Source organism: Solea solea, chromosome 20 (genome assembly GCF_958295425.1).
Source record: "Solea solea chromosome 20, fSolSol10.1, whole genome shotgun sequence".
NCBI lineage: Eukaryota > Metazoa > Chordata > Actinopteri > Pleuronectiformes > Soleidae > Solea > Solea solea.
Genome location: NC_081153.1, coordinates 4743449 through 4769213, shown reverse-complemented (window position 1 = coordinate 4769213; position 25765 = coordinate 4743449). Strand labels below are relative to the sequence as shown.

The following is a 25765-nucleotide window of genomic DNA, read 5'->3' as shown; positions in this document are numbered from 1 at the left end:
GACCTTTTTCAACATTTAATCAGCAAGTTTGACTGTCTGGCATTACCATTACAGATACTCCTCTCCAGATGTGTAGTGTCAAGAGCAAGGTCAAGAAAATGTCAGGGTTAGAATCCTTATTAAAGAGCCATAAGAAGCCTATATCAATATTAAACCAGAAATTAATCACATGCACACAAATCACACAACTAGTTATGTTTGCACTACTTATTCTCATTGTAGTTGATATGTCCTTAGTTTGAACGTGAGGATGAAACGTGGTTTAATTGTGCAGCCACTTGTCCAGTTGGGTCAGTGGTGTTTTTTCCGGCGGTCGTGAACGCAGCACCATCGCGGGCAGTGACGTGACGAGTGTTTGGCCGGGCAAGGACACACACGGGACTGTAATGACATTGTGTAAGTTGGCCAAGTTACGCGTATTAACTCGTCACCGCAGTCGTTGACAGACTGGTGACTACTGTACGGGAGCCGTGCTAAAGGATTGTTGCGTTTAGACGGACGTGGGTGTGGGGTTTCGTCTGGAAAAAGGTAAACCTGACGCGGTTTTTCGACAAGCCGGTGGTTAGCTTATAGCTAGCAGTTAGTTAGCGAGTACACTAGCATATTTGACAGTCGGTATAGCCCAGATCATGGAAGGTAGCTGTCAGCCAAAGACGTCTAAAACCCACATATGTCGCGGCTATTAATGGACCAAGTCCTGACTCAGGTGTTGATCGATAGCAGCTGCCGTTTCAGTTCCTACCGACATGTATATGAATTACCGGGGCAATGTGATGAGCGGTGGCGGTGGTGTTGCAGTTCATTAAAAACGCTACAACGCTGTTTTGGATTCGCATCCTAATTATTTACACGCCAAAAATCAGCGAATATTCAGAGGTGTCGTCTGTATTGATTAACCGAGTGTTTTCTGATGTGTTAGTTTCATTTTCTTTGCTCCATATAAGCAAAGCAACCATTAAAACTGAATACTTGAGTTTCGAGAGCATCATCGTTTCCAGATTTGGTAAACACCGGTCAACATTTTTTTTGACTTTTTACGGACAAAAGAAGTACTCGATAAATCAAGAAAATAATCAACATTTTAATGGGTGTGAAAATAATTGTTAGTTGCAGCCCTAGGCTCATCTGTTGTTGCACAACATTAATGCATGTATGAATGTGTGTAGAACAACATACAATTGACAAATAGTCTTCATGTTATATAGGTAATTTCTTTTAGGATTGTTGTTTTATTTCTTTTAATGAAAGACATTAAAGGAAAACATGTCCATGTTTTACCACCTGCAGCTGTTCACTGAGTAGAGAAACTTCACTTGTGCACGCTTCCTGTTGTAAAACTGCAGTTTGCTGCTTATGAGACATCAGTTTAGAGTGAGTAGTATGTTTGTTTCTGGTTAGTTCACTCTCCGCTGTCACCATGGAGCCTGATTATAAACGTGTGGTCTGCTGCAGGTCATGTGCTCCTGGCATCAGCTTTGACAACCTCAGTGGAACACCAAGGTCCACCAGTGCCCTCATTTTATTCATGACTGATACCATTGAATATCCAGTTGTCATTTTCCTGCTTTAAAGCTAAACATCATTATTTAACATGCATGTAACTTTTAAATATAAACAAATGTCAAATGAGTTCACACAATGTCGCTTAATCCCATGAAGTAAACACAATGTTCTCTGCGTTGCTCAGTACAGAGTTGTTTAACTCTTGGATCGCTATGCAACATTCCTGTGTGCAGCACAGGTAATTTGTTTTATATTAAGACAGACAATAGCAAAAGGGTTGTAAATATGTTTGAGTATGGAAAAGACAATGCAAAGAAGAGTCCACAAAAATGTTTCAGCTGTGAATTCTGTTGTTCTACTGTTCAAAAAACTCAGCAGCGATGCCTTCAGCTGGGTCTGATAGTATTTCTTGACAGACACACTGTATCAAACATGACCATGATTTGGTGCTAGAGATTATTTTGATAACCTATTAAAAACCAGACATAATACAGTGTCTGTCATGTTACACAATAGAATGCAGTCATTTTCCTGCTCTCTCTCATCACTTCTTTATTCTCCCCTCTGTGGTCTCAGGTTCTTCGGAGGTGAAAAAACCTGCTGCTGTCATTGGGATTCCTCCAGGCTGGTCAAATCGAAAGGAAACGGTCCTTGTGTGTCCTTGCAGCGTCCTCCGTACTGTGGGTGATGCTCTGCTGCTAACTGGGGTTGCCTCGGGCCCCTGTAGTGAATGGCTGTGAGCAGAGGGGGTGTCGCCTTCTGGGTGGGTTGTGTCCGCAGCCGTAGCAGAAGGCAGCCCATAAAGAAACAAAACTGGGCTCTTGGCCAGGTAATGTGCACCAAGTAACATTTTAAGAAGCGAATGCTTGCACTCACTGTAAACATTTAAACATGGCTGCCAGTGGGGACACAGTGTTTGCCATTAGATCTGCCATTAGACCTCCTTTTCTAAATAGAAACTTGAAGTTTGTAAATTCCTCTCCGCCCCACACCAAAGTCCACTGAGTTCTGAGTTTTCTCAGTTCTGCCAATCTGCAGCAATGGATCCACGTCTACTCTGTACCTTGATGTTTTTGATGTCCATAGATTTTTCTCTATGGACTTGCGTGAGGAGTGAGTCGTTTACAAAGGAACACACAACGCAGTTTCTCTTTCGTATAATGCTGTCAGACAGCGATAACAAAGTGGCAAACATATTCTCAGGAAATCCTAGACTTTTGCAGGGGTTGATTTATGAGGTCAGATTTATGAGTTCAGTGTTTTAAAATCAGTTTGACAGTGTATGTATGAGGGCGTGTATTCCTCAGTTACTAATATAATCACACTTCCAAAAACCCCACTTAAATGTGAGAACAATATAGGATTTTGGAGGCCAATATTATTAATACACAAAGTATAACATCTCTAAGTGTTTTACACTGTTTCTGCCACTTTCTCCTTCAAAAACATGATTTAAAAACAAATATAGCAGCATTTTATGGTATAGAATTGATCAGTGTAAGCCTATGAGGTTTACAAAAATCATACAGTTTGCTCTCCAGTGGCACAGAGTGAAAGTTCTCAGAGTTTGGTATGTTGAAGATGACTTTACTGGCTTTTTTTTTATTGGTCCTTCAGGCAGTGGACTTGTGGTGGATCCGTCACACGCGCCCTCTGAGCAGTGCGTCATGGGCCCTGGCACCACCCAACAGCCTGAGGTATCAGAGCGTCAAGCAGCCGGCGCTCTCCCACCCGTTTCACAATGCCAGCCCGTCTCAGAGAGGAGGTTTCTATGACGATGTCTGGGACGAGTCTCTCGGTGTGTGCGTGCTGGTGCGGCGGGGAGAGTCGGACGGCCTCCGCTCCCTGCAGGACATCCCACTGTTGGGTCACTTTAACCTACGAGAGCTTCTGTCTCTTGAGGCTCCCAAGTCCTTCTCCCTGACCACGGTGGACGGCAGCCAAGAGGATGACATCAGCATGAGAAACGGTGTTTTTGCCATAGACAGAGAACATGGCTGCTTCAGAAGTTTGTTTGAAGCAGAGCGGTGTCCCGCACCGTTCATGAACGGTTCTCAGTTTTATTGCTTCCATTGCCCGGGCATGGAGCCCATTTATGACAGTTGGCTGAAATCGAAGCAGGAGGACAACAAAAGTGCAGAGCGGCCTCGTCTGCATCCTATTACTCTGTGTCTGCATGCAGAGAGCGCACAGGGCGGCCATGCTCAAGGAGACAATGAAGAGCAGGAGAAAATGGCTGTGATGTACGAGAGACTGAGGATAGAGGTAAGAACAAACACTGTCTGGGGAGGCACGTCTGTCTGTGAGCTGAGGCTGTTGTCCTCTAGTACAACTCTTTGCGTATTAAACAAGTTGTTGTTTTCTGTCTAATGATCAAGTTTAAAATCATAAATAACTGGTTTCTTTAACATTCACTCAGGAGCAAAACTCAAATATTTAATTATTTTATCACAATAATTACACATCAAATTATTTAAAAAAAAAAATGTAATCTTTTTTTTGGCCAAATCACCCAGCCCCATTCCTGATCTATATATGAAAATACAATACGTCCACTTTCGTATCCAAGTGATTTAATAATCGATTAGTCACTACAGGCCCACATTTCATATTTTCATACAGTTTCAAATGGACTTAACAGAAGCAGCTCAGTGGCAGGAAAAGACTGAGTTTAAAAAAGGAAGCTCTTGACATAAGTGATCTGTCTGATCCGATCTACTCTCAGTATGAAGTGCTGTCCTCAGAAGGCCATGTCAGACTTTGAAAAATCCGGATCCAGATTGATATATGTCTTTCAGTGCAGAGTCAAAGACAGTTTTTCACATTGTTTATCAAAAAGTTTAACCTAACCTAATAACGTCTATTTTTTATATCAGACGACTTTAGTAGAAAAAAAAACACTTAACATTGCTGAGACTCTTCTGAGGTAGTTTTGCACCAAAGTCAAAAAAAGAATGACATTTTCTTAAGATGTAGGTTATGGCCCAAAGAAAAATTACTGTATTTGGGTGGTGATTTAGATTTAGTCACAATTATAACCATGAAAGTTTAAATAGGAGGTGAATTGTTGACACTGTGTTGACACTTTGTCCTCACCTTCTGTAGTTACATTAGACAATAGTGTCCCTTAGTGGCAGCATTAAAACTTAATCAAACTGGTAATTCCTTTACTACCAGGGTAGCACTTTATCATCTTGTTGTGTTTTACAATAAAGCTTCAATTTTTTTCTATTTTAATTAATAAAAAAAAAAAAAAAAGGAATTCATGTTCTGTCTCTCCAACCTAAATGTTATGTCTGCACTGCAGTGCAATTCAATAAAAATAAAAGTTGTGGCAGCATTTATGATGTTTCTGAGAAGAAAAAAAATAGTGTTTGTAATAGTTGACCGATTATTTTTAAGAAAAACAAAAAAACTAAATATTAATTTATTTATTTTATTGATTAATTGTCTCACGTCTCATTTATGCTAATTGTACATTAGCTGACTGAGTTTCTATTTATTTTTTGCAGCTTCCAAAACTCTTTATGAAGAATCACGATTACACCATGTATTCTTATGACGTGGAGTTTATCAATTCCATCCTGAATTTCAAGACCAGGTGAATCTTTTTGTTCCGTTTGGTTGATGGTGACGCGTGTGATTTGATTTCATCGTTTCTGCTCTGACCAAATCCTCTACTCTTGTGTGCACTGTCATTGCGTGTGTGTCTGTGTGTGTCTGTGTGTGTCTGTGGTGTGTGTCTGTGTGTGCAGAGGCCTCACGCAGTACAAGGTCGCCGTCTCCCTGTGGAGCCTGCTGTGTCTTTGTTACTTAACTGAGTCTCAACTCGAGGTGCTGAAGCTCACCAAGCACGTGGAGGACGGAACCATTCAGGCTCGCTGGAGGATCAAGGGCATTCCTTTCCATTCTGTGCTTCTTCGCTTTTATCGCAAAGACAAATCTAGTCTCTATAGGTAACCTGGAATCTGCGACATTCAGTAAAGACGGCGACTCAAAATACATATGACAGGACTGTAAGTGGCGTGGTAAAGTTACACCAAAAGCAGAGATGAAGACATTGTCCACATTACAGATATGATAACAGAAGCGGAGACGGAATGAATCAAGCCAGAGGAAAAAAAGGGAAATGTCTGTTTGTTTACATTTACGTGTCGTTTCAACACTCTTTTCACCCGCATGTGTGAAATCTCTCAAGACAGGAGTGATATCTAGTGATATCTAGTGTCTTTTCACACTGACTTTACTTACTTTACATTGACAGTAATTTGGTAGAACTGTCACAATCTCCAAACACAAGACAACGAATGACAGTGCAAGAGAGAGCTGGCAATATGGTGGCATCGTTTTTCCTAAAGTAGTGTATAAGCTGTCTACATGTTAACACAAGGTTTTCCCACTCTGGGAGGTGTTTTCAAAAAAAAGTATGGATATTCACCCAAACCTGTTTCCGTGTGGACGGGCCCTCATACTGTAGCTGTTACTAGGTTTTGTCTAATTTGAGAATTTAAGAATTCCAAATTGGTTTTAAATAGCTTTTTGCCAAAGTTCTCTTCACATGCTTATCGCTGTCAATGAATAGAGTTTATAAAATGTGGTGTCTGTAGCCCTCCCACTACTGTAATACTGTAATAATAATAATACTTTAATACTGTAAAAATGAACCAGAGCTTTGACAGGAAGAGTATAAAGGCTACTGTCAGATGTTATCCATATTTGAAGAGGTTTTTGGCAAACATTAAGTGTTTCAGGAACAAATTGCACACCAGAGCATTACAATTGTTAGCCTTTTTGAAAGTGTGATAAGTTACACTAAATACACATTTCTTCTGTTATAGGACGTATGATGCATTCTCCACATTTTACCTCGGAGGGGACGGACTCATTCATTGTCATAAAGTTGAAAAGGTAACAGTATTTATTAAGTGTTTCAGCACATCACAGAACTAATGTGTCTCTGTATCTGGAAAAAATATGTTTGCTGCTTTAATCTCGCCATGATGTAGATCTTTTCTGCCTGTAAAACAACATTTTTTAGCGCTGTGCATCATCTCTTGCCTTATTTGCCAAGTTTGTGTCACTAATTTAAATCTGAACGCAGGATTTTCAAATTCTAACATCATTAAATAACACATTTGAACATATTAATGGAGGCAGCAGTGCATGAACAACAACTGTGTTCATTGATGTAAAGTCTGATTTTCTCTTTGATGCGCGGTTTAGAATATAACACAAATCGCACTTTCCAGTTGGATAAAACTTTCAGCGAGGTTATTATTTTATTGCCATGTTTTTGAGTATCGATGTCATGTGTCTCTGTGTTATAGGTGATGCCGGTTCAACCACCTGTCCTGCCCACAGTAACTTCCCTCCTGGCCGGGGCTCTGGTGGCTCTGGGGGCCCAGGAGCATCGGCCCGCCCTCAACCTGTTGCCCCTCCTCCTGTCCTCGCTGCGACACAGTAGAAACTAACTCCAGAGCGACTGCTAGAAGGACAACGGCCGGTGGAATCGACAGTATGTCCAAGTTTCATGTGACGTTTTGTTTGTTTTCAACGTGGAAAGACAATAAAAATGAAACTCCTTCTGTTCTATAATCTCATAGATTTGCATTGACTTGTATTTTAGCTGTTATCATTGAACCTGAAGTGGAGAATGATAGATCTCGCTGCACATCAGCATCTTCGTCCTCTGTAAAGCGTTCTGTATGTGCGGGGTTATTATAGTATGCTTGTTTACTTTCTGTCTGAATAATGATAAGATGCTGGATGCCAATTTTCTGTTTGTGTATAAGAAACCTTTTAAGTTTTATTGCTAACCTGGGTGTTCTTATAATTTCTAAAGTGATGCCTGTTCCTCGTGCTGTCTGTGCACTCAAAACCTCTGTTGTATAGAGATTTAGAAACAGAAATCTCTCAAACATAAATGGCTCCCATAAGCTTTTCAAATAAACGTTCACTTAAGACGAATTATGGCGAGTGTTTGTCTCTAAGTGTGACTCCAAAGAAGTTCTATGTTACATTGATCAGGTATATTTGTGTGTCTTACCTTTTAATGATCAGTAAAATCATTTAAAGCTTAATGGGTTTTAAATAATTCTCCATGACTTGACTAAAACAAAAACACCTCACCATTAAAAACTGTAACACCATAGATTATAATTTTTGCACCGTAGCCTTACATTTGTACATGTTTTATAACCGCAGCGCTCATGTTTGTGAGAGTGCTGTGCTGTTCCACTGTGAGTTAGCGCCTGCTAACTGGCTGGGTGTTTTCCTACTTTTAAAGACTATATTATTAACTAGTAACCGTAGAATTATTTAGCAAATCCGCCAATGCAACAGGGACAGAGGGTAAGGTTAAGAAAAGGGAAATATAAAGTGTATATAAAATCTGGTCATGGTCATGTCGGTGTAGCTGCTGTTGACACTATAGAAATTAGGAGGCTCTATCAACAATTGTACAATTATATTTCCATTACATTATTATCACCTGTTGTGTTTTCAAAACCTTAGAATTATCCCTTTACACTACACTGGGAGCAGCTCCTATTCCATAGAGTCCAACCTTTTTGTTTGCATTGTCCAGGTTTTCTGTAATGTTTAGTATTAAAAGAGCCATTTTTGTCCCCTTCTCCACCCAAATAAAAGCTATTTGATCCATAAAATGAAGATAACATGTATAAAGAGGTGTATATACATACAGTATATATATATATATATATATATATATATATACACAACTGTATACATGATATCTTATTTATATATATATGTGTATATATATATATATATATATACACGTATATATATATATAGAGAGAGAGAGATATATACTATACTAAAAAAACATGGGTAGATGGACAACAGTAAACAAATGTGCATGTGTGAATATGTATAATAAAGCCGCTTTCTTTGTCTTTCTACAGACTGACTGTGACGTCGTCAATCATCGCCCTCCAGATTTACAGCCACACAAAGAACAGTCGCTGGGAATCAGACAACAAGGACACAAACCTGGACACTTGACATGGAACTGGAATCACTCACTACTGCATTTAAAGACTTTTCACCTGATTCTTGGAAAATCCCTGACACGCACACACTAAATATGAGAAATGTATCCCTGTACGTCATTGTCGCTAAACGTCTCTTTGCTCCGAGCTTCGTGCCTGAATGACTTAAGTGCTAAAAATCTGTGCTCCAGCATTTGATGTGACTTCACTGTCGAGATTCAACTCCACAGCATTTTACTGCTTCTTGAACGTGAGCAATAAAGCATGCAGTAGGTTAACAGTCGCTGTTAAAACAAACACTCTCCGATATTCATTCACTCATACATACAGTAGAAACATCCGTCACAAATATTATGGTCTTGTGTTTGAATTCTGTGTATATTGATGCAACAAATCCTGGCTGTGTGAATAAAGAAATCTTATGATCGACGACAGAGTTTGTCCTCTTTGATCGAGAGAAGAATTGGGTTAGGGTTTGGGTCAAATGCCGCACTTTGTGTGCACAACATAAGATAAGATAAGATAGTCCTTTATTTGTCCCGCAGTGGGGAAATTGACATTGTTACAGCAGCAAGACAGTAAAGATACAGATAATAAATAATAAACATGCACTACCAAAAAAAAGAAAATTACAGTATAAGAAGAAATTAACCCTAAGACTATAAACAATTAGTAAAAATATAATGTTGAATGTACATTATAGACTATAGACTATAGAATATGGCCTTGATAGTTACAGCATAAATAGTATATTGCACTTGGAATGAGGAGCCTGTTTCTTACAATTCACCTAATGACAAATACATTTGTTAAAGCAATATTCATTCATAGGTGTTGTCTTTTTGGGAATTTTTCTTCTAATAATAATAAATCCCGACAGGCTGTACACTGAGAGGTGTTATGTTGTCCTCCACAATTAAAAGTTGCTCATCTCTCCATTTTATTCTGTTTGCGTCGTTTAAAAACAATAAAACATTAGTACATCTGTGTACGTTCATCCTTCCTGTTGTGTGTTAGTAGCAAATTAAATGAACGTCATGGAAAATGGAAAAATGGAAAAATGTTTCAAACTATAATTATTACATCAAGCATCGTCTGTCTTTCTGTTTCTCAAACAAATCATCTTCCATGTGGAGCGACGTCAGCACAGCAGGTGGCAGTACTGAGCCATTTCACTCGTTCAACGAACAAGATTAAGACCAATGAGGACGCTCACCATAGGTCACGTGATCTGACAAGCGGAAGTCGGGTCCACTCTCCTCTAGTGCAGCCCAAACATGCCGCTTTACCCTAAAACAGCCACAAAATCATAACAAATGCACTTTGTATTTTATATTATTTAATGACTTTTTCACCGGGTGTTTCCTGACACTCATTGCCCGTCATCACGGTAAGCAACATCTTTTTCTTACTTATAAAACTAACTTAGTTTCCGATTCTCGGTTCTCGACAGTTGCTTTGTTGTCAGTGCGATATAAGATGTTAGTTACGCTAAATTCGATTTATAAGCTATGCTAGTTAAGATACATTCGAATAAAAATGTGTTCATTAAGATGAATTCGATATAAGCTTGGTTAGAAAAGTTACATGTAGTATCTTGGCTAAGATAAGAATAAATTCGATGTATTCTATATTTAAAAAAGGCAAATCCAATCTATAAGCTATGATAGTTAAGCTACATTCCATTAACGAGGTGTTAATTAAGCTGAATTCGACATAACCTTAGCTAGAAAGGTTACATAAGCTATGTTTCTTTTTGAATAAATACATTTCAGAACTGTAAATCCAATCTATAAGCGACATAATTTAAGATGAATTCCATATAATCTGTGTTAGTAAAGCTCAAGTTAGTAAATATAACATATAAACTATTTACATTTACCTTGTGCTGAATTCATTAAAATAATTTAAAAGCTTTGGTTATTTGAGCCAAATTCAAGCCCAATTTAAGTTCAAGTCAACATTTAAGTGAATTTAGCCAAGATCATTTTGAAATATTCTGTGTTAGTAAAGCAAAAACCCTACATATAAGCTATAGTAGTTTGGCAAATTTTGTTATGGTATGTAAGTTTTAAAGCTATGCCAAATTAAAGTGTGAAGCCAAAGAGTAAACAAATTTCTCTCAGCTTGTGGACCTTTGAAAAGTATTTTGGTCCAATGTTCTGCTCAGAGTAAAGGCTTGGATTTGGTCAATGTATTGATGATGTTGTTTATTTTGGTAGATGATGAAGCTACGCGTTCAGCTGCAGTGTCAGAATCTGCACAAGTATCTGAAAGAGCTCAGCCCGGACATTTTGGACAGACTTTACAATCATCCAGCAACATGTCTGGCTGTTTACAGGTACGGTGGCTGTACAGTACTTCTCATCTGAATGTCGGGGACTGTAATTCTTGTATCATGTTATATCGTGTGCAATCTTCCATAGGGAGCTCCCTTGTCTGGCCAAAAACTACGTGATGCGTATGCTGTTCCTGGATCAGCCCCTGCCACAGGCCGCAGTGGCACTGTGGGTGAAAAAAGACAGTCAGAAGTGAGTCACTGTTCTTACTATGTCGTCATTATGCTCACTGTTTTCCTGTGCTACGGTGTGTCATTTACATTGGGGACTTTTACTTATGTTCCCTTTCATTTCCACCTGCATTTGTTCTCTAGAATGCCTGTTGGCAGCCAGACACAGGTTTTGACCACAGGAACTGTGTTTCATTCTGTAATAATAAGTATCTGGATCAGGGATTTTTTCTGATACAGAACCTTCTGCCTCAACTCCCCAACTTAAAACCTGTGTTTCTCACTATGTTATAGTTGGTGTAACTGCTTTTATGTAAACTGTTGTGCGACAGGTTACTTGCTGCAAAATGACTATAGGTTATTGCTAAATGTAATGGTTTATATCTTTAAATGTTGCTCTTCTGCGTCTCTGTGTTGTCATAGCTTGTCTTCACTGTTTTCCTGATTCTAATTGTGACATTTCCATTAGACTGTAGATTATTTTAGTTCCTACATCAGTTTTTGTTTTAACAACAGATAACAACAACAGCAAAAATCATCTTCCAATGATTTGGGAGAGATACTACAAGTGTCATAAAACACCAAAGAATAACAAGAATGATTAATTTGGTCTTTGTCTCTCACCTGCAGGAACCATGATGAATGTGTCTTAGTGTTGACCGGACTCAGCCTCTGGCACAGTCAGCAGCTGCAGGGCGGTCTGCAGGGATACATTTTAAATCCAGTGTTCAAAGCAAACCTGAGGATTGCTCTGCTTGGCGGGTACGTCTCCTCCCACAAATCTGAAATCAGCTGTAATTTAGATGAGGTTCAGCATGTGTCGTGTTTATAGAAGGTAAAGATGCTTGGTGTAATTTATGGTAAATCAAATCTCATTCTACCAGTATGAATCTAATCTTAAGAAACAGACTGGAAAATCTGAATTTTAATAAATGTTTTTAAGTTATGATCTATCATAAAAAGAGGCAACACAGTTATGGAGCTATGACCCACAACATATTTTCACCAATATTGATATTACTAGTATTAATATTCAACAATTATGAGTATCTGTGAAGACAGCTGTAGACGAAATTGTGTATTCACTACTGGTGCAGCGCCACATTAAAAGCATTTAACTGGCAACAAAAGTAGACTTTTATTATGAAGTTATTGTAGTAAATATAGTGACGTGTACAGCGAGCACTTACAGCTATCATTCAATCGTCTTCTACCGCTTTATCCTCCTCATCAAAAATGCATCTAGAAGAACAGACTGTGTTTTTTTCTGTGTGAACTGATAGCGGATCGATTTTAAGTAAAGTGGAAAAGGCAGTAATGAAAGAATCAGCTGTTAGATAAAGAGCTGTAGACACACACACACACATTCAAACAGCATAGGGTAACCACAGTTACTCAAGACCAGTTCTTATCTGACCTCATAAATATAAGTACTGTAGTTTGTTTTGCTGCTGCTGAAGTGATAGGAGTAGTCAACCCATTGAAATGTGTCATATGCAAGATTTCCACAAATTTGAAATTAAAATTCAGCACAATTATCACCTGTGGTTTTAAGTAAAAAGGCTCCACTCCACTGTGTTGATGCACAGGGGCAAAGCGTGGGCCGATGAGGGCAGCTCTCTGGGTCCTGACCGCCACGCGCGGGACATAGACAGTCTGGACCGCTACGCCATGGAGCGCTGGGAGGTGATTCTGCATTTCATGGTGGGCTCTCCCAATGCCGCCGTCAGTCAGGACCTGTCACAGCTGCTGGTTCAAGCGGGCCTCATGAAAAGGTACAACAAACTGAAGAGCACCTTCATGGTTATTTCTGCTCTGTAGAATGCAGTATAGGTCAAAGTTCATTGTCCTCAGACAAACCTGTATAACAAAACCACTGAAGAAATCCTTTTTAACAGACGATGTATGTGTCTGGAATGAAATTAAAAGTGAAACAGTGATGTAATGGTAGCTTCATCTTAATTTTCATATAATTTTAAGTCATTATAGAAAAGCCACACACAAATAAAGTCCACTTGCTCATTCGCCTCCATATAAGCAGTATTGTTATTGTAAATGTTAGTGACGTAGAGGTGAATGAAGACCTAATTTCTTGTCTTCTGTCTTCTGTGTGTCAGAGAGGCAGGAGAGGCCCCCTACATCACCTCAGCTGGTTTCCAGTTCCTCCTATTGGACACGGCTTCTCAGCTGTGGTACATCACACTGCAGTACCTCAAAACTGCACAGGTACGTGTGAGTCTTTTATTGGGATGAGCTGATTAGTCATTGATTACCTGCCTTTTATATGAGAAAACCTTGTCTCTTCTCATGTGTGTGTGTGTGTCATACTTTTGTCTTTTGTAGACCAGAGGCATGGACCTGGTGGAGATCTTGTCCTTCTTGTTTCAACTCAGTTTCTCGACTCTGGGCAGAGTGAGTGCTCTGTGGTTAACTGTCTGTTTAACTTCCTAGTGTTTGGTGTAAAGCAACATTACAATATCACTCTGACACATTGTCATCCTTTTCGATCACCTGTTGCTTTGTGCTGAAGGATTACTCGGTGGAGGGCATGAGTGAGTCGTTGCTCACCTTCCTGCAGCACCTGCGGGAGTTTGGCCTCGTCTTCCAGAGGAAGGTGAGGATGAGAGTGAGATGGAAGCTCCACTGACACTTTGAACGACTGTCTGTCCATAGAAAGGACTCATGTTCTAGCTTCCTGAAAGAGATAAAACAATGACATAAATCATCATTTGGTCCTTTTTGACATAAAACGCTTAGTATATGTGTGCATGTTATTGAGCTCTGCATTACTTTATCATTATACAGGCATCATATCACAATTATTTTATTCCTCTGTGTTTTGTCATCAGAGAAAATCGAGGCGATACTACCCCACCAGACTGGCCATCTCCCTGGCTGCAGGTGTCACGACCACCTCCTCCTCCTCCTCGTCCTTGTCTACCACTCCTGGTACTGGAGAAATGGGCTACATTGTGGTGGAAACAAATTATCGCGTCTACGCCTACACGAGTAAGTCTGAACACTGACAGGTTGTCGTGTTGCTCATGTAAAACTGAGGAACACATTTCACGCACATGTTCAAATTTTCTATGCAAAGAAATGTGGGAACATTTAATGAGCAATCTTTTTCTCCCAGCCTCAGAACTTCAGATTGCTCTGGTCGCTCTCTTCAGTGAAATGCTGTATCGCTTCTCCAACGTCGTGGTGGCTCAGGTGACGAGGGAGTCGGTACAGCAGGCCATCGCCAACGGCATCACTGCACAGCAGGTACTCGGCCACAGCACAACGCCGTATGAATACGTGCAAGGGGGAAAGGAAAGAAAAGAGCAGCCACGCTCTCTTAATAATATTTAAAAAACAGATTTTTGCCACCTAACTCAAGACTTGCCAAGTAAAATCTACATCAATTTATGTCTATGGTATCTTAAGAGCATGTTCACGTCTTTATCTCAGCTGTTAGACAGACTTTTCCAATAGGAAACTGATGTTTTTAAACCTCTCCCTCCCTGCACCAAAGTCCATCGAGAAAATCAGCAATTTTAACACCACAGCACCCAAGAGTTGTTTGGATGTGTTGTTTTGTGACTTTCTTGTTTGTAATGTCTTGTTCCGATTCACCTCAGTGACACAAACTGACCCAAAAAAACTGTCAGGTGTGGCCCAGATGTAGATTTTCTTTCTGGTCTTTGGTGTGAGTGACTTAAGTTGGCAAAAACGGTTTATCATGAACACGAACCAGCGGACTAACTGAAGACATCTTGTTAGTATAACTCTGCCAAAAGCCACGAGTACAGCACTTCAGCGAGTCACAGGGGAAACACTACGATCGAGTGCATACGGTGTGTTTCTCCTTAAAATCCTTGTCTAATCCGGGCTGAACGTGTACCCTCTGCAGATCATCCACTTTCTAAGGACCAGAGCTCATCCTGTCATGCTCAAACAGGTACGTCACACCTACAGCATCTGTTGTGTGTATGTGTGTGTGTGTATTTTGTGTGTCTTCATTCTCTTCATTTTCGTGCGTTAGACCCAAGTGCTGCCGCCAACCATCACAGATCAGATCCGTCTGTGGGAGCTGGAGAGAGATCGACTGCAGTTCAGTGAGGGTAAGTGTGCTTCATTTGTGTGCAGTAGCTTGGAGAATAGATATTTACCTTCTTTGTTTTCCCTAATTTCTCATGTTTTAAAGTTTATTTAGTCATACTTCTTATTTTCTGGTCTGCTCATGGTGTCAGTGCTCACATGTCCTTCATTCTCTCTCAAGGTCCAGTACTCGATACATAATCTTAAAAAAATAATCTTAAAAAAAGACGTTGTCTTCTGTTTCGGTGGTTAAAGCTAAACTGGAATTAAGACTGTATTGAATAGCCACCAGGGGGCGACTCCACTAGTACTATTCCCAGCTATACAACAATTACTTCTCCACTGCTTTATAATGTCTCTTTTAAAACCCTGTCTTTGTTTACTTATAATGTCAGACACTTCTACGTTCTTGATTGTGAACACGCTCTACTCTCTTACTCTGTTCAATGAGCTCAGTTTATAGAGCTGTGCAGTATAAACACACAATTATACACTGAAATGATAAAGTTTGATCTTGCACTGACCTGTAAATGCCATTTCTCCCCTGTTTTTGTTTGTTTTTTGTTGTCCACGTCTCAGGAGTGCTCTATAACCAGTTCCTCTCTCAGGCTGACTTTGAGGTGCTGCGAGATCGAGCTCAGGTTTGATTTTTGTTTCCTAATGAACAAAAAATACGCACAGACAAGCTTATCGTTGGTCGCGTGTAAAGTCACATGCTGCTCTTTTAATGTCACGCGTTTGTGCTCCAGGGTCTGGGCTGTCTGGTGTGGCAGGACGTGGCTCAGAGGGTGCTGGTGGTGTCTCCGCAGGGACACAGCGAGGTCAAGAGATTCTGGAAACGACAGAAGACTCACCCATAATGTTGAAAAGAAGGACACATACAACATTTATTTTGTACATGGGACAGTGATGAACCCATGTCTTATATACTGCATATACAGCAATTAAGACTGGGAAGACTTTGAATTCAGGTTTGAGAAACGGAACCTTTTCACCTTTTGTTTATGGCTGATGATCCTCTGCTGATGTCACATTTAAATGTAGTTTTTATTTTACTTGTTTAAAACTAGATTTTGTTTTTCTTTGACTGTTCAGTCTTTCCAATACATGAGTTTGGCTGAGAAACATCAAACCAAAAAAAACTGAAACACCACTGCGATGTTGAACTTAAGTCCCACACACTCGACTTGCATCTGACTTAGACTTGAGACTTGAGATCCAAGATTTGAGACTTCCGATCAAAGTCTTAAGACTTGAGAAGTTATTCTTTACTTTGGAGGAACATGACTTTACAGTACATTAGACAAATACCCCTCTAGTGGTAGAGAGAGGTAAGACGTCGCAGTAACTTAACGTTAAAAAAGATAAATCAGCTCTGGGATCAAAATCAACATACTGTATATAGGAAAAGAAAATGAAATAAAACATGAAAAAATACACGAGAATTCGTCATTCTTGTAAGGCATTCTTGTTTCTCTTTTTGGTGTCAATAAGTGTTTGATATGTTCTTTAAATTAGCTCAGGACATGTTTTGATAAGTTTGTGTATGTGAAGTTAACCATTCAAAATAATTAATAACTGCTCAGTAAAATGAATGCGGTAATTTTCTTTGTATAAATAATATAGTTCTTAGATAAAGATTTGTTGTTGTCGTTTTTATATTATGTTGGTATAGTTTCCGGTGTGGAGGACGTGTGTGCGTCACCGCAGTGACAGCAGAACTCGGCACCGGTCAGAGAAATGTTCACACACTTATCGGAGCTTTTTAAAAAAATAACGTTTAATTATTTTAAACCGAACCGCCTCTGAGCTTTAGCCGCAAAAAGCTTATTGTCCATGACAATGAAGAAACGCCACCCGTTTACATTTTCACCGTTGGCAATTTTTATTTTTTAAAATGAAATTCAAATAAATCCCGACAGGCCGCAAATGGATCCTCGATACTCGCGTGACGGCGAGGGGAGCCCTCAAGTGAGCAGTGTCCGGGAAGAGACCCCGGGGAAGGAGGCGACGGGGGGCACAGTGAGCGGCGGCGGCGTCGTGTTAAGGCGGAGAGGAGCAGAGAAGAAGGAGGAGGAAGATGCTGATGCTGAGAAACCGGAGCCGGGGAAAACGGAGGGAGAAGATGCTGCCATGTACGAGGAGGAACTGGACCCAAGAATACAGGTATGTTTCCACACTGTTGTTGTTATTATTAATTTGAGCAGAATTAGCTTAACAAGTGTCGAGGCAGCCATTGTTGTTTATTGTGCTAAATCGTCCTTAACATTTACAAATACAGTAATAATAATTCAGAGTAGCGTTAGTTTTGCTGTTTCGTCAATGCCTTACATAACATATACAACTATTTCTCAATGTATTTATTAGAATACAACCACAAAATACAGGAAATAATATATTTACACTATTAAAAATTATAGTATGTATGACCACAGGTACTGATATATTCTAAAGTAAAAGTGCTACTATTCTGATAAAATAAATTACGTAAGTACAAGTAAAAGTACTGTTCTAAAATGTACTCAAGTTAAAGTTAAAAAAGTAGCTTTTTTAAAATGTATTCAGAGTAAAAGTTAGTTCTTTTTTTAATAAGGTCAAGGTTCTTTCTTGTCCCAAAACCTACATGAATTGTTTTTAATTAAAGGCAAACCTTTACCAATTAAAGTGCTGACAAAATAAGATATGTAAACACATAATGTATCAGTGAATGTTGTGTATAAATGTGAGAAATCCTGCACTTTTAACTTTTGACATTGTAAACGTTTTGTTTTCTTTGATAAGACAGATATCCTGATGTATCGCTATATGATTGTCTGATAATATATCGATTGTCACAGAATCGTTGTATACCATGTGTCGCGTGTCGTATCGTGGGGTTATCCTGTGATTCCCACCCCTGTGTGTGTTTTCCAGGAGGAGCTGGAGCACCTTAACCAGGCCAGTGACGAGATCAACAAACTGGAGCTGCAGCTGGATGTGAGAAAAACCTATTGGTGTCACAGTTATTATCTGTCCCCCCCCCGCCCTTCTTCGTCTCTCCACATCTGTAGCAAGTAGGACTCGTGTAACATTAGTTGACACACATGTACTGCATCCTCAATGAAATCTGTCGCTCTGTGTACAGCGTCACCAGTGACAAGAAGACAAGAAAAAGAGGGAGGGAGGGAGAGAGAGAGAGAGACGTGTAAACTCATCTGACAGTAATTTGAACGTGACAGACATTTGTTTATCAGGGTTTTTTTTTACGTATTTTGTTTCACCTATACCTCAAAATGAGTCTTAACATTATTGTTTTTCTGTTAACTGGCAAAGTAAGAGTTTAATTTCATTGTGTCTTGCTCACTTTTCAGGATGCCAGGTCCAGCTACAGGAGGATTCTGACTGACTCTGCCAGGAAACTCAACACTCAAGGCTCTCAGCTCGGCGCGTGCATTGAGAAGGCCAGGCCGTACTACGAAGCCAGGAGACTCGCCAAAGAGGTGCTATAGGTGTTATAGTGACAGGTTTACTCTTACATGGCTGTATAGGCTCATGCAGTCAGCATAATACTTTTGGAACTGCCACTGATGGATGAATTACTATACTTCTTAATAAAGTTAAGGGAAACCTTGCGTTGATCAGATGACAGGACCATGCAGTGGACAAAGCGTCCATAAGTGTTGCTGCTGTGTGTTCCTCAGGCCCAGCAGGAGACACAGAAGGCCGCTCTGAGATATGAGAGAGCCGTGTCCATGCACTCTGCTGCCAGAGAGATGGTGTATGTGGCAGAGCAGGGCCTCCTGGCCGACAGGAACACCATGGACTCAACATGGCAGGAGATGCTGAACCACGCCACAGCCAAGGTACACAATCAAGCTTTCCCCTGGACTCTATGGGTTTCATTAAATGAAGAGAAAAGTATGTGGTTGTGGAAGGTATTGACATTGTAAACACCATCTTCAGCATACATGTTGCCGAGCATGCCGCAGTTTCCATGAACCAGCCTGGGACCAGGACACCTGCTGTCACTGATAACATGGCTGCCAGCAGGCACAGAAGGGGAAAAATTTACTTTTTAGTCACTTTAACAAAAGGCTCATCCAGTGAATTCTTCACCCGCTTAAGTCTCCCGTAGTTTAAGATCACTTTTGCATCTTTTCCTAGCAGTTAGCCTTTTGTAAACTGTTCACTTCTGCGATTTTATACAGATCGACAGGGTTGTCGATCAACTGCTGTCTTTATCAGTGAGTCTAAATGTGGTCTTGTAACTTTGGCGTTTGAAATCATTTGTTTACGGTTTACCTCAGCAGCTGCTGTGTCTGCCCAGAGGAATTTCCCTTTGAACTTTGGAAGTGCAAGGCTGGCAAAACTTTCACGAAACGCTGTCTCATGACAAACATAAGTGGCAAACATATTCCTAAGCTTCTGTGGACTGAAGCAGGCAGAGTGTGTTTTAGGTTGAGTCATCTGTTTCTGGTCTTGCTGCTCCACAGAAACGGCTGTGTGCTTTGCAGTTAGATCGACAAAATCAGTGTGGACAGTGTGACCTGTCAAGAGGCTTGAGCAGGTCTAAAGATGAAAATAGGGTCCGTTTTCATGAAGTCTTGGGGGTATTGTGATGATTTGGTGGAGTTCCACTTCATACCACAAGGTGTCAGTGGTTATTTGTTATAGTTCTGGGGGTTTTTTGGTTCATAAACAGGAAGTTGGGCAAGTGAAGTTACCTGGTAATGACAACATGTTGTGATTAACTTTTAAGATAAAAGTTTAATGAACAAAACAGGCATTTCACTGCCAGTTGTTTTGTACCGTAAAGTCAGAAGATAATGTGTGGTTTGTGACATCATCGTGACGTCATGTGTCCTGTGCTGCTCAGGTGAACGAGGCGGAGGAGGAGCGTCTCCACAGTGAGCGGGAACACCAGCGCGTCACACAGCTCTGTCAGCAGGCGGAGGCTCGGGTTCAGACCCTCCAGAAATCCCTCAAGAAGTTCATCGTCAAGTCCAAGCCGTACTTTGAGCTCAAGGCTCAGTTCAATCACATTTTGGAGGTGTGTATCCAAAAATGTTAACTTACGTTAAATCTGTAACCGTAGATATACAATAAGTTGCTTTTCTTTTCAGGAACACAAGGCTAAAGTTATACAGCTGGAGGAACAAGTGGCCAAAGTGAAGACGCGTTATTCTGTTGCCCTGCGCAACCTGGAGCAGATCAGTGAGCAGATCCATGCGAGGAGGGGGCAACTCAGGGCTAGCAGGGCACATCCTGCAGTCTGTGGGGGGCGGAGCTCCCCTGTCGGCGCTGAGGCCGAGATCAGAAGCACCAGCGGAGTTAACGTCAGTAGTTGTATGCCAGTTGGCGGGATAGAGACGGACTGGGTGGACAATGAGAAAACTCGGCTGTGGGTGGAGAGGCACAGAGAGAGTGGCTGGGGTCAGAGGGAGCAGCTGGACACCGGCTCAGACCGCATGTCCGTCATCAGCCTGCAGACCATCGCGTCTGACCTGGAGAAGTGTGACTCGGTGGAGCATCTGTGTGAACTGAGTGACGCTGGGAGCATGCTGTGTGAAGACTGGAGGCACATTAAAAAGCCTCACACGACGCCGGTCAGCAGGGAGGTGGCGACGGTGACCGTGGGGCTGCAGCAGGAGAAGGTCCAGCAAGAGAAAAGGGATCAGTTCACTAAAAAGAACCAGGAGAGCTTTGTGAAGCAGCACCAGAGAAGTGTCAGTCTATGATTGTTGAAACGATGATGAGTACGTTTGTGTTCAGAGCGAGCACACAGTCATTCTTCACGTCAAGTTACTTGCATGAATCACATCGTTGGATCTTTTTTTGTTGTTTTATCGTAAACACACGACCTAAACAACCAACTCATAACAGTGCAATAGCCATACACCACATCTCTACTCTACTACCCTACATTTTTTCTGAGGACTTAATGGTCTCACTTGCGAAGTTTTGGTGTTATTCAGTTGCACAGGGTGTCCGTTTTGTAAATTATGTTCCCATTTTAGAGGAGAATAGATGACAAAGTGGTATCGTCAAATAGGAGCCAGGTGTTGCTTCTGAACGTCCGTTGTTAAGCCAGCCAAATTGTGATTCTGGTGGCTTCAACACAGAAGTTCAAATTCCGACTGCTTGAATCAAGTGGACGCACTCATATTTTCAGAGGTTACCGTAGGACAGACCAGTTCCTTCATTTGTGTCCAGCTCGGCTTCCTTCCTCAAACAGCAACTGTCCATGATATCCGAAATAACTTCAAGTCACTAACATGACGGCACGCGTGGCGCACATCTTCACGTTGTGGTATTTGCTGGATTTGCGTCACCTGCTGTGATTCTGGCTAAACTGGCATCTCCTCACGTCGGCTGTTTGTGACGCGTTCAGTGTCAATGTTTGAGGGATCAAAGAGTGAGATCCTGAGTAAGTAGATAGAAAATAGTGGAGAGGCTGATTGAGACTGATTTTTTTGTTTTATTTTTCCAATAGCACTTTTGAGGAAAACTGCAAAGACTAATTTACCTTCTTTTTTTTTTGCAGAAACTAGAAACCTTGTTGCTCCTTATGCTTCTTATGTTGTAACTTGATACATTTTAGCAATGTTTACCATGTCTCTGAAGGTCAAGCAAGTCAAATCTGTTATTTAAATAAACTCAAGTGATATAAAAATGCATTTTTATACCTAAAATAATATGAATAGATTCAAGAGACTGAAGATTCTGGCCTCAGTTGTACTCAGTTGATGTTTGTAGAACCTAAAACTAATGCGGTGTTCTGCAATAATTCCCTCAAAAAGACAACATTTCCTCAGATAGGTCTTCTAATGGATGTATATGAAGAAATTGTACTGGCGGTAAAAGACCAAATATGATCCAAGAGTTTAGAGAAGGGATGACGTAAAGAGACGCATGCATTTTTATAGCATGTGTACAAGGTAAACATTTGTGCTGAGGAGAAAAGCTTATTGAGTGCACGCAAAATCTAAATAATTCAGGAAAACTTTGCACTGATGATGATTATTTCATTTGTGCATAGATGATAAATAAGATTAATTTATTTTACTACCTAAATAGCAAGCGTCTTATGTAACTTAACTGAAAAGATCGACGCTGAAGTCAAGACGTCAAAGTTGGGAGACGTAATATTTTAACAATGAATAGTTTGTCGTCTTAACTCCTTATTGTCCTCTATTTTTTTCCTTTTTTCTTTCCTCCACCCACAGTTTTGATATAATTGTTAGAAAAGCCCAGCAGTGCCTCCTGTTGGACAGAATAAGTAATAACTCAGTGGACAGGCACATTTCTCTCTTTAGTTATTACACTGTGTGTGTGTGTTCATCGCTTGAATTCACTGACTTTAGCTGTTGTTGTGTGGTGTTCATTGACACGGTGGTGAATAAGCTAATTGTCCGCCATGACTCAGCTGTTTTCTGCTCAGTGTTGTCGTTTAAGTGAACCTGCTGCCAAACATGATTTACTGTATGCGGTTGTTTGACGATGTCACGGCTGAATAAGACTGTGATTTGCAGGGTTTATTTGTTACGCTGCATTAAGCAAGTAAGTAATTTATTATTTCTGTTCATCCACAGACAACACACTCTCCCTATGTTAAATAAACAGTCTGATTCTATAACCTGAGTCACGTCCACTGTGATTTAGAGTTTGAGAATCACGCTGGTACAATACTATGGTTTGTAATCACACCCACACATTGATAAAACATACAGAAAACTCTCTCCACCATATAATTATGAGGTGTTTCATGGAGCCCTTTGCAATTTGAAGCCCTGTGAAAATAATAATTATTCGTCATGGAGCTTTCAAACTCATTGTAATGTAGTTATCATTCTATATTTGTTCATCTACACACATACTATACATACTGTATATTCATACACTTACTCCCAAGCTAAATAAAAACTTATTCAAAAAACATCTTTTATCTGGCGCCTGATTCTCTGGTTGGAGTCAAATCAGAGTTGTCTGATTGTCTGTCTTAGTTAGACTAAGGCCTTAGCTGGATTAAACTGCATGTTAACGTACTGACTTTTTGTGCACTTGTGTGCGTTTCTCGTGGCTGTACGGGAAGTGAAGGAATATTTCCTAATCTGGTCTCCGTTCACAGATACGCGGAGGGAACGAATATCAGAAGTGGGTCCTTAAGTGTGTCCGTGCTGGCCGCGGTGCCATTGTTATTGGATTTAACATTGCTCAATCTCTAATGACAGGTAATACATGTATTACATACAGCACCTTTAACCCTTAGTTCTAATAATACTCACACTTGAAGCACTAAGCACAAAAAATGTCCCTTTTAAAAGCAAGCTATAAAAATATCATATTATTATATATTACTCTTATTATATATCAACTTCCATTGAGTTTTTTGTTTTTTTTACCTGACCTAATTATTTGTATTAAATACTCATTTTGAAAAAGATTTTAACCCTTTAAATGCCAGGTTTTTGTCATGATGCCCTCATATTTTTAGATGGAAAAACAAAACTACACAGAAAATACAAATTATTTTCAATATTTCTTAAAAATGAAAAACCTTTAATACACTTAACATAGGAATAATAACAAGTAAGTAAAAACAAAAAAACAGATAAAAAGGAAACCAAACAAAAAAGCAAATAAATAGATATGCCATATGCAAGAACACAGACAAAATTATCCAAAAAAAACCTGAACAACGCAGAAGGAAAAGCGCATAAAATGTGCACATATGGCCCCTTAAAGAAATCAAAGGGACCACGTAGTCGAAAAGCAGCATAATGGTTTTCAGAATCAGTTTTTTTATTTCCAAGTACATCTGCACATACAAGGAATTTGACTTGTTGTTTTGGTGCATTTAAATAGAATATAATACAATTAGACAATACAAATAAAAACATAAGATATATAAAAAAATGTGTATAGTATCCCAACATTTTTTATGGTTTGTGCTAATATGACACATTAATCTACATTTCTCAACATGAATATCATGTTTTAACGTTTCACGGGGCCCTTCATTGGCAGCTTTGGGGCCCCCTACCTTTGCCACACGTTAAGTCCGCCTATGCACTGAACATGCCTCCTCCTCCTCCTCCTGCTCTTCTTCTCTCCTCCTCCTCCTCCTCTGCTGCAGCCCACCACAGTGTCAGGTCTGTGTGAACACACAACACCGCCTCCGTCATTCCTTCTCTTCCCCACGGAGGAGCGAGACACATTCCTGCAGCGAATTCTCCTCCTTCTCCATCTCCCATCGTGGTGGAGTCGACCTTGTTGTGTTTTGTGGTTTTTTTCCTCCTCGTCACTGCGTGGACCACAAGGAGACATTTATCTGGTTTCTTTTTTTTATTATTTGTTCTGGCCAAACAAACATGTGCGTGAACGGCGCGTGCGGAGCGGAGAGCGGACAGAGTCGGAGGAACGGGACGGATGAAGGACAGAGAGACGACAGGTGGATCCGGACAGAGTCGGGCTCTCCGCGGGTCTCCTCGTGAGCTCAGCGTGGGGGACGTGAATATTTCATGGACGCGGTGTGTGTTTTACGGTCAGACCTGCTGCTGAAACGGCCTCAGGCTGGATTATCTGCTCGTCTAGTTTCACATTAGAAGCCAATAATTTCACAAGCAGTCTCCATTTACTAACTCCACTCTGCTCCCATATGATTTATAAATGATTTATATTTATATTTATGATGGGACTGTTGCATGACTTTCTCTGATGTGGAGAATAAGGCACATGTCATTAACTTCCAGTTAATTTTTGCAGGAAACTAAATTGCTTTCCTTAAATATTGTTGCAGCAGCTAGTGGAGCATCAATAATTACTGAATTAATTGCTATTTTATGGTCAGTTAACCAATGTGAGTTACAAAAAGTAAATGTGAGCTGTCTCCAGCCTATAGAGGGACAAAGAAACCAGAAAAACAGATTATATTTGGTTTAAATACACAAGGATGTCATTGTTTTTGAGATCCAGGTAAATAACACTTGAAAACTGACATCTTATGACCCATACAGCTTGTTGATTAATCAGGTGAATAAAGTGATTCATTAACTCAAAAATGACAGTAACTCTTGGTTGCAGTCCAGTTCCAAAGGTCTGATGGGAATTGATTTCTCGTTGACCTGTGCAAAGAGCGTCCTGCAGACTCACGGCTGAACAGCACCAGAGGGGGAAAAACAGCACAACACCAGTCTCTCTCTGTCTCTCCTGGGACATCAACATTCACCAGCTATGTCTCGGCGCTTCTCTCTGACCCTCATCACCCTCTCCATCCTCCTCCTCCTCCTCCTCTCCTGCTGCTGCGTCCCCGCTCTGGGCAAGAAGAAGCTCTACATCGGAGCCCTGTTCCCAATGAGCGGAGGCTGGCCCGGGGGACAAGCCTGCCTCCCCGCTGCCCAGATGGCCCTCAGGCTGGTGAATGAGCGGGCCGACATCCTGCCGGGCTACGAGCTGGAGCTGATACACTACGACAGTAGGGTGAGTATACGTGTGTGTGTGCATCATTCACACGTTCACACCTTTCACTGCAGGGCCAACTTCACATCACACACAGTCAGTATATGTGGACGTGGACGTGGAGGTGAAAAGTGGTGCAGTCGAGCAGGAATTCACCTCTCAAACACATGAATGCAAAGTGTATTTTGCCCTCATTTGCATGCACGACTGCATGAATTAG

At 40.6% G+C, this 25765-nt stretch overlaps 4 protein-coding genes across 9 annotated transcripts in view; all 4 read left to right on the top strand.

The window, feature by feature from the left end:
- The first annotated feature begins 306 nt into the window (after positions 1-306).
- c20h6orf136 (chromosome 20 C6orf136 homolog) lies at positions 307-8945 on the top strand. Of its 5 annotated transcripts, none has more exons than XM_058619778.1 (9): positions 307-396; positions 1288-1371; positions 2080-2332; positions 3121-3768; positions 5016-5104; positions 5259-5459; positions 6342-6411; positions 6831-7018; positions 8430-8945. In XM_058619778.1, exons 3-8 carry the CDS (start codon positions 2234-2236, stop codon positions 6972-6974), a joined length of 1251 nt encoding a protein of 416 aa, XP_058475761.1. In that variant the 5' UTR covers positions 307-396; positions 1288-1371; positions 2080-2233; the 3' UTR covers positions 6975-7018; positions 8430-8945. The 5 variants fall into 5 exon arrangements, 4 of the variants coding, with proteins under 4 accessions (XP_058475761.1, XP_058475759.1, XP_058475758.1 ...); XM_058619777.1 differs by having other exon boundaries at positions 375-528; XM_058619776.1 differs by lacking the exon at positions 1288-1371 and having other exon boundaries at positions 308-396.
- An 809-nt stretch (positions 8946-9754) lies between these two features.
- gtf2h4 (general transcription factor IIH, polypeptide 4) lies at positions 9755-16545 on the top strand. Its single transcript, XM_058619140.1, has 14 exons — positions 9755-9906; positions 10739-10857; positions 10943-11047; positions 11656-11787; positions 12615-12800; positions 13143-13251; positions 13369-13437; positions 13556-13639; positions 13875-14034; positions 14162-14292; positions 14921-14968; positions 15053-15131; positions 15688-15749; positions 15858-16545. Exons 2-14 carry the CDS (start codon positions 10739-10741, stop codon positions 15966-15968), a joined length of 1395 nt encoding a protein of 464 aa, XP_058475123.1. The 5' UTR covers positions 9755-9906; the 3' UTR covers positions 15969-16545.
- A 284-nt stretch (positions 16546-16829) lies between these two features.
- Positions 16830-22285, top strand: sh3bp5lb (SH3-binding domain protein 5-like, b). The gene is made up of 6 exons (XM_058618292.1): positions 16830-17274; positions 18022-18084; positions 18459-18587; positions 18789-18950; positions 19964-20137; positions 20211-22285. The coding sequence occupies exons 1-6, from the start codon at positions 17038-17040 to the stop codon at positions 20823-20825; spliced, it is 1380 nt and encodes a 459-aa protein (XP_058474275.1). The 5' UTR covers positions 16830-17037; the 3' UTR covers positions 20826-22285.
- Positions 22286-24314: 2029 nt separating this feature from the next.
- Positions 24315-25765, top strand: part of gabbr1b (gamma-aminobutyric acid (GABA) B receptor, 1b) — a 35717-nt gene continuing 34266 nt past the window's right edge. The window contains exons 1-2 of one of the 2 annotated variants that reach the window (XM_058619250.1): positions 24315-24617; positions 25171-25566. In XM_058619250.1, the coding sequence (XP_058475233.1) occupies positions 25321-25566 (246 nt within the window). In that variant the 5' untranslated portion in view covers positions 24315-24617; positions 25171-25320. Of the gene's footprint in view, positions 25567-25765 lie in introns of both variants that reach the window. The other variant, XM_058619251.1, reaches the window with a different exon arrangement.